A 9061-nucleotide genomic window follows, 5' to 3' on the forward strand; every position below is an offset into this window, starting at 1 on the left:
TTGCAGTTGTATCACATGAGGTTCAATATCAGCGAAAACGGCATCTCTTTCCAGACTCACACCTAAAGTCTTGTACAGATTTTTTTTCACCCTCCAACTAGCTTGGGATTGACTCTTGTCATTTTTTTTGTTATATACTAATTAAAAAGAATGAAACAAATGATTCCTATTTTTCTAATTAATAATAGTTAAGTACAATTAAATAAGTTGAAACATATTTGTAAGTCTATAATACTAAAATAGCTTTAGAAAATCAACAACATAAAAAAAAGTTAAAAAACATTTTATAAAATATAACAAGAGAAACGTTATGGAAATTGTCCTAACCTAACAGCAAATAATAAAAGAACAAAATAAATAAGAGCGGAAAAAAATAGATATATCAGAACAAAGTAAAATATAGTGTAAGAATATTCAAATAAACCAAATTTGAGTATGACGAAATTAAAATGGTAAAATTAGGTATAGGGTACTACTAATCCAAATTGTACACCATGCTAAATGTTATTTTACACGTTTGGATCATGAAAATATAACATGCATGCTCGGCTTCTATGTCATATTATTTGTTTTAACTAGTCTAAATTTACTAAATTCGTTCGTTCGTGTGACATCCCTAATTAGGTGTGGTAAAAAAGCAAAAAAATGAAACAAGTAATTTTTTTTTGCCATCCCTATATTTGCCTAAAACCTACATGGAATGATTTTGGAAGTTGTGGTTTAAAATAAGCACGTTGGGCAGTTTGGTGGGCTGGGTTGAGCTCGGCGAACCACTCAGTGGTTCGCCAAAATCCCCCTTGATCGCCTTTAATTTCGTGGTTTTGATGATTTTGGTTCTGTAATTTTCGCTGAGAAGCCTGAGTTCGCCGAGTGCACTCGGCGACTCGCTAAAAGTCTTCTTTGATCGCCCTTTATCCGCCCTTTATGCGCCCCTAACCTCTAAAATGCATAGTAAATTTCGGCGATCATTGACTTGGGACTCATCATTGAGCAGGAGATGGACATAGGGGCTAAGTAGAGCCAGATGTCCCTTCAAATCTTGGTCCTGATTACATAGCTATGCCGGCGTGCAGAATCCCTCGTGACAAGAAGAGGTACATTGAGGTCACTCCTACATCATCCACAGACATACGGCACATAGAGGCCGAGTACACTCGAGATGAGGCTAATAGTAGGAGAGCAGCTCCGGTGGATACATCCCCGGAGGTGGATGTTGATTCTATACCTGCAGAGGCATCTTTTCCTACTCCGGCCTCTAGGCCTTAAGGTACTTCCACTTCCTCCCAGGATCCTAGTTCTTCCAATTCTTCCCATCCCACCATGATACTCTAGTTATGATCCTGAAGATGGGGCACTTAGCCCATTCTATTGGTGTACGGGCTACCCAGTTAGAGGTTGAGGTACCTTGGATGATTGAGAGGGCCCTCCTAGCTGCTTTGACACCCCTCCAGACTTCTATTGATGATCTCACAGTGAGAGTCGCGACTTGTGAGAGTCGACAACGGGTTACTTTAGAGGTGACAGCTTTGAAAGCCGAAGTTGCAGATTTGAGAAAGGATGTGGACTACCTAAAGTCCACAGACTTCACTTCTTTTTTGGAGGCAGTTGATGATATGGATGCCCCGGCTAATTCTGAGATTCCTCTAGCCACCACCGGAGATGTGCCTATGAGGATGTGGTAGTTGATGCATCAGACGCGGAGACCAATGTGGAGCAGCTTAGGGAGCGAGACATTGTCGTATATGATGATCTGGCTGACCTAGAGGATGCGATGTTTGAGACTGCCCGCCAGACCTCCTTGAGAGACACCAGCATGGTTGTGTGTAGTGGAGTCGTTGCTGCTGATGTGACCTCGGGCACTGATTCCCCAACAAATAGAGCAACTGTGTAGACATAACTTCTTCTTTACCTCCCTTTCTATCATTTTTATTGACTTGTTATTATTATTTTGTTGCATTTGAGGACAACTGCATTTTTATTTGTGGTGGGGTGAGGTATTTCCATACCTACCTCTTGTGACTACTTTTTGTATATATTCGGTTTTTGAGCTGTAAATTGTGTTGTTGATTTCCATTTTGTGGATGTTTGAGCTTATGGCTCCTTGTTTTAAATGTAAATGGTTTTTGACCCTTTCTAAAAAAATTGCCACCCCTTGTGCGGGAATGTGGTTGCTCTTGTGCAGATTTGAGTATCGGTTATGATCAATATCGATGACTTGAATAGTAATCTTAATCAAACAAATATGAATGTGCGGCTACGATGTGGACAAATGAAGTTGCACAGACATTAAGTGGACTTTTTGCATCTCGTTGTGACTAACTGATTATCGAATGAGTCTCTTGTGATGAACATTGAACACTAGCGAAAGTGTGGAGTCTTGTTTGATGTATGTGACAATGCCTTGTGTGATGAGCTTACCGTGAACCTTATGTGATTAAGCCTAGAATTTTCCCCGTTGGTCCAGTTGACTAAGTGATGCAAGCTCTTAAAATGATCTTACACAACAATTTTGAAGAGTGAAATAATTTGACAATATACCTCTTTTGTGGCCAACCTTTTGAGTGTGTGAACTTTGCTTGAAATCCTTTTGAGCCTTATCCTTTTCTTGGAAGAATCTTGATGAAATTTGTAACCCCTCTTTATCCATTCACTCATAATCCTCATGAAGTGTGGTTTGTTTGAATAGCCAACTTAGGCCAAAAGCCTAAGTTGGGGGTGTGGTGAAAAGAGAAGGGAAATCAAGAAGCGTGAAGAAGTCCCCCTTGATCCATAATTTTGATAAAGCTGGAACCCCTTTATAAAAAAAAAGAAAAAAAAGAAAAGAAGAATGAAAAAGAAAGAGAATGAAGAAGTTGCGAAATAAAAGTTGTGAAAGTTGCAAAAGAAATGTGGTGTATTCCATTGGAAGTGAATAATGGGGTGAATTTTGAACACACAAGAAAATGTTGAATAAAAGGAAAGAAAGTGATGTTCATACCATATTTCATGAGGATAGAAGCCACTTTGCCTAAATGACCATAATTTTACACTCAGCCCCGTTACAAGCCTTGAAAAGACCTTTTTGATATTGAGTGAGATGAAGTGAATGTTGATTTGAAAATAAGGGCAAACCTATGGGTGAAGTCATGCATGTATTCATCTTTGTGAGTGTGAGAGTTGTACGTGATTCTGGAACTATAATTTGTTGAAAAATAGTGTGTGAATATGGAATCATTCTTGTTGTGAGGGCATTTGAAGCAAGTATTGCGAACTTCAGAATCTTTGATGATGGTGAGTCACAACTTGAATCTTTGAGTACACAGTTGTTCCTTGCATGAGTAAGTTGAGAACATCCTTTTTGAATTACTGAACTTGAGTTTTACTTGAGGACAACCAAAAGTTTATATTGGGGTGTTGATGAGTCAGAGATTTGGACTTATTTAGGGCTTTGTTTATATAGAATTCGTGTCCTCAAATGCTTATTTTGTGCCAATAACAGATGTAAAACCCTTGATTTTTAGGTATATGAATTGAGGAACAAAGCATGGACACTAACAAGCGAAAAGGAACAAAACAAGCTGAAAGGATGAAGAAAGGCAGCCTAGTGATCGCTAAGATCACTCGGCGAATTGCCGAATGGCTATTTGACCACCTAAAGTTCCAGTGTGCCAAACCCTGAGGGAAGAAATCAAGTTGGCGACAGAAAGGAGCAGTCGGTAGATCGCCAAGTAGTTCTATAATGTAGTGTTGGATTGCCCAAAGTTATATATTTTGAGGATGTTGAATGCCAAGGCATAAAGGCGATGAAAGTGACCAAAGGGCGGCTTGCCGAGTGATTTGGCGTGCCCGACTTACTTCTCCAAGTGACTCTTCGTAGCACATTTTTGAGGACTATAAATACATTTTTGAACATTTAGTTTAGTATTGAATATCATAATATCTTATCATAGCTCATATTCTTAGAACTAAGACAAGTTTTCTCTAGTTTTTCCTAAGTTTTGAAGAATTGAAGTTTTTCACTTTTGAGAAATTGGAAGTGGGTCTTTGAGATTCTTCGAATTGAAGCATTGTAAGGACGAATCTACTCTTACCAGTTGATGGATAATCAATTTGGTAATGGTTTTCACCTTTTTATAATGTCTAGCTAAAACCCCAATTCTTAAGGTATGATTATGTGATTATTGGCTAATTTAGTTTATGGGTATTGCTAATTGTTAGTTTAAATGTTATTTCGAAGTGAGTTTAATCATTAATTGCAGTTTAATTTAAGAATTGTAGTTGCAAATGCAGTTCTAACTTTGTGTTCTTGGCTTGCTCGAGAGAGAGGTTTTAGAACTAAGGTTTTTTATTGATGGTCAGCAGGTATTGGGTTGACATGGATTCAGCTCACGAGAGTAAATGGACTAAGGTGTGGACAGCTCATATTTTGCATGCATGTTGATGTTCGAGAGAAATCAACATGATTCGGGGTAAATTGTTCGAGAGAAAGTTTATCTCCTCTATAGCCTAGCTTACTCACTGATGTTTAGCTATTTTCTAATAGGTGCAATCTCCCATTTGTCTATATTAGCCTATAATCGAATCACAACCCAAGAACATGTCTCATCATTTTGTTAAGATTCATTGTTTACCACTGTTTGTAGTTGATAATCAAAACCAAAACCCCCCATTTGACATTCATGTCACCCCCTAATTTAAATGATGTTTTTATTCGATAACTTTTATTCATATGACTGATTTGAACATGCGATACGCTCAAATTACACCTCCCTAGAGAAGCATAAGCGATCTTTATCAAGTAAAGAACCCAACTTGTAGGTTGGGGTCGATCCCACGAGGAAAATGATTTAGACTTTACTTTAACCAACAATTATATTCAATTAGTCAAATTACTTCTAGAAACAAGTAATTAAAGGGTAGGGGGGGTTCTGTGAAACAAATTGTAAGAATTCAATAAGTAATCAATAATCAAAGGTCAATTTTGGTTGTTATCAAGATGAGAGAAATAACTAGGGTATACGTGTTCCCCACAAGCTCATAACGCAGTAATCCTAGTAATAGCAATCCTTTCCTAGTGTACTACATGCAAAGTGATAAGTTAGGTATCTCTAAATCCTTGGTCCGACATCTAGAGAATTTCACCCCGCACCTTGGTCCGGCTACGTGTGTATAATTTACTAACCCTTACCTTTATCTCATATTAGACATCATAATCGATATTTGGCTTAGTTATTACTTCGCACCAATCGACACTAGCCTATTAGATAGTATCACACTAAATCTATGTTGATAATTCTTTTCTTGTTTATTACCTCCTTGGTCTTGCAAGTAGCAACAAGGCGAGTTCTAACGAGTGCACTCGTTAAAAAGACTTCTAAATGAAAGAATTATCAATGCATGCAAAACACTATTCAAGAATTGCTTATTTACTATTCATACTTTGTTAATCACTCATGGTTCCCACAACCCTAGTTGTGGGGTTTAATTACCCATAATCATATGAACACAATTCAATGTTTTAGATGAAAGAATTATGAACTTACGTAATAGGAATAATAAACCCAGAAATTCAACTTGAATTGCACCATCAAAATCTTCAAAACGAACTAAGGAAATTAAGAATTGCTAAAGTTGAAAGTTAATCTCCCAAGTCAAGAACTAGAACAAAAGTAAAAATCTCCAACCCCCAAAAACGAGGTTTACATACCCTATTTATAAAAAACAAATTCTAAAATAAAAGGGAAACAAAATAAGGAAATAAAATTGCAGGACACGTCTCCATTCCACGAGGCTGACCTACGGTCTGTAAGTCGAATGACGGTCCGTAGGTCTCTTCCGTGGCTCCATACTTAGCCAATTTGAAATCTTCACAAATCCACCTCTCTCAGTAAACTTCCATGAACCAGCAGCACGGTCCGTCAGTAACCTCCATCGCTCTATACTTAGATTATTTCTACTCAGGTACTTGAACCACTCCTCTTATCACTTCTACAGAGCTGCAGGACGGACCGTAAGTCATTCAACGGTCCGTCAGTCCCCACTGTGGTTCCACACTTGGTCAGATTTCCATGAGCTTCAATCTTGCCATGCCTGGTCATCCCACGACCTTTATCTACGGGGCATCACTCATCCTACGGTCCGTAGGTGTCTCCGTAGGTGACTCTTTTTTAGCACTTGCCTCAGCTACATTTCCATCTTTTAGCGCCTGAGTTTATTCCCTGAAATTACAACAAAAACACATAAAACTAACACACAAATGCCCTAGACATTCACAAATCCTAAGAGAAACATATCAATAGTACCGAAAACTCACGGTACATCAACATGTTCATACTTCCCAATTGAATCTTATACATGTATTGTTCCCTGTGGGATTCGACCCCATCTCATTTAGAATTGGATGAAGTGTCTTTGAAACGTTATTAATCAGTTCTATGGTGGAGATGAAAGCTGAAAACGCAACTAGATTTCTTGTCTTGGATCTACTTTGAATACCAGATTCAAGAGGAGATACAAGATTGTCTAGAGGATAAGAAGATTGATGTTTCCATCAAGACTTTCTTGTGATCTCCTTATCCTGATCAGCTGCAAATTCACCCCCTTCAAGTTTTTTCATTCTGAGAATCTTCTTCCTGAGCTACACTAAAGGGACCAAGTTCCTCTATGGGTTTTGCACTGCATTCTTCATTTGAATTTTTTCCAGCTCTAGGGTTTTGGATCATGATGTCCTATTGAACTTTCATCAGTTCATCAAATTCAAGATCTTCACTATGTTCACATTGCTCACATCACCAAATTCATCAAATATTACATGCACACTTTCTTCCATGCACATAGTTCTTTTATTGTAAACTCTGACTGCTTTGCTGGTTGAGGAATAACCAACAAATACTCCTTAATCAATCCTTGCATCAAACTTGCCAAGAGCATCCTTTCCATTGTTCAATACAAAGCACTTACAACCAAAGGTCTTTAGGTGACTAAGTGATGGTTTCCTTCCATTCAGTAGTTCATAGGGAGTCTTCTTGAGCCCTAACCTGATAAGACACTTGTTTGTGACATAGCAAGCTATGTTTACTACTTATGCCCTGAAATTCATTTCAAGCTCTGAGTCAATGAGCATTTTTCAAGCAATATCCACCAGGGTCGTGTTCTTCCTTTCTAAAACTCATTTTACTGAGGATTTTTGGGAGCAGAGAAGTTGTGATGAATCCCTTGGTCAGTAGAAAAGCCTTCAATTTGGGCATTTTCAAACTTTGTACCATGGTGTGATGTGATGCTTGTAATCTTGCAGTTTACCTTCAGTTGAATCGCTTTAGCAAACGTGATTAGCACCCTAGTTGTCTCATCCTTAGTTCACAAAAACATTTTCCATGTGAATCTGGAGAAATCATCAACGATTACCAAGATGTATTTCTTCCCTTCTCTACTCTAAACTCTTACAGGTCCATACAAATTCATGTGGAGAGGCTCCAGTGGTCTGGTTATACTGACACCTTTCTTTGGCTTGAAAGATGATCTCGTTTGCTTCCCCTTTACACAGGCATCACCGACATTTTTGTAACTTCAGCTTAGGAAATTCATGGACCAGTTCCCTGAAACAAGTTTGTTCAGCAAGGATGAGCTCATGTGTCCCAGTAGTCTGTGCCACATGTTTGCACTTAGACATGTGAGACTGTCCCCTTCTATTGAGTCAAGATCTGCAACATACATGTTTTTAACTCTTTTGGCAAACATAACCACTTTGTTAGTAGCACAGTTTATGACTGTGCATCTGTTTGACATAAACTTCACTTCGTTTCCTTTATCACAAATTTGAGAAACACTCAGCAAGTTGTACTTCAAACCATTTACATAGTGAACATTATCTATAGAGTGTTCCACAGATCTTCCTACTTTCTCAATACCAATAATTAATCCCTTTTTACTGTCTCCAAATAACACACCACCACCTTGGTGTGCTTCTAAAGAGAGGATGTTTTTAGTGTATCTAGTTATATGCTTCGAGCACTCACTATCCACGTACCAGCATTGACTGCTTCCTCTCTTCTGCAAAAGGATTACTTGTTACATTTAGGAACCCATTTGAGATGGAGTTCCCAAAAGCTATCAAAAGGTGATAGCATCCAAGGAAGCTCTACTCCATTGAAGGACAAGGATGACGCTTTAGAAACTCCAAGGAGGCCCATAACAAGATCTCAAACCAAGGAGTTCAATGATAAGCTCAATGGGCTTCAATCGCTGATCCAAAGGTTTCTTATTGGGGAAGAAGAGCTCAAGCCCAAGGGAGAGGAATTGTCCAAATGCTACAATTATTTGGTGGCCCAAATTCAAGCCCAAGATGAGGAATTTTAAGGTCCAATTTCGTGCAAAAAAGGTCAAGAAGAGTCCAAGAATCAGCCACAACAAGAGTTGCTTTCTGCCCAAGTTTTGAGAGAAGACTAGTCAAACTTTCCAAGATTGTCAAGATTCTTTTCCTAGTTGGGATTTACCTTATTTATTTATTTATATATAGGTTATTAATATTTTCCTTAGTCTATTTATGGTCTCCTAAGTACCATTTAATGCTTTCCTAGAAGTACTAAATTTGTTCCTAGTTAGATTACTTTATTTCCTTTCTAGAGTAGGATTCCTTGTAATTGTTTTTTTAGGGTTTGGCTTCTTGGACGTTTTTCCCTTCTCCTATATATAGGAGTCCTTTTCATTCATTAAAGACAATTTAGATTGATATTAATAATATTTGAGAGAGTTCTTTGAACCTTTGTGACTTGTTCTTTGAGAATTTATCTTTAAACCTTTACTAGTTTCATAGTTTAAGGTATAAAGTAACTTCTTCTTGTGATATCTTTGGTTTCTTTTTGGTATTCTTTAGAAGGTGATTAGTTTCTACATACTAATTATTGTCTTTAGTTACTCATAAAGCGGTCAAGATCCGAATCTATCGTTTTGATTCGTTTTCTCAAGTAAAGGCGTTAGATTTCTTCCATAAATCTATACGTTGTTACTTGGATCTTTTCAAGGCCATAGAACATCTAATCTTTGGAAATTTGTGGATCTTTCCTTCGAATTTCCCATATCTTTA

At 37.9% G+C, this 9061-nt stretch overlaps 1 protein-coding gene across 1 annotated transcript; it reads left to right on the forward strand.

The window, feature by feature from the left end:
- The first annotated feature begins 1346 nt into the window (after nt 1-1346).
- On the forward strand, nt 1347-1891 carry LOC125863728 (uncharacterized). Its single transcript, XM_049543750.1, has 2 exons — nt 1347-1661; nt 1718-1891. Exons 1-2 carry the CDS (start codon nt 1347-1349, stop codon nt 1889-1891), a joined length of 489 nt encoding a protein of 162 aa, XP_049399707.1.
- The last annotated feature ends 7170 nt before the right edge of the window (nt 1892-9061 follow it).

This window comes from Solanum stenotomum, chromosome 5, assembly GCF_019186545.1.
Source record: "Solanum stenotomum isolate F172 chromosome 5, ASM1918654v1, whole genome shotgun sequence".
NCBI classification, from domain to species: Eukaryota; Viridiplantae; Streptophyta; class Magnoliopsida; order Solanales; family Solanaceae; genus Solanum; species Solanum stenotomum.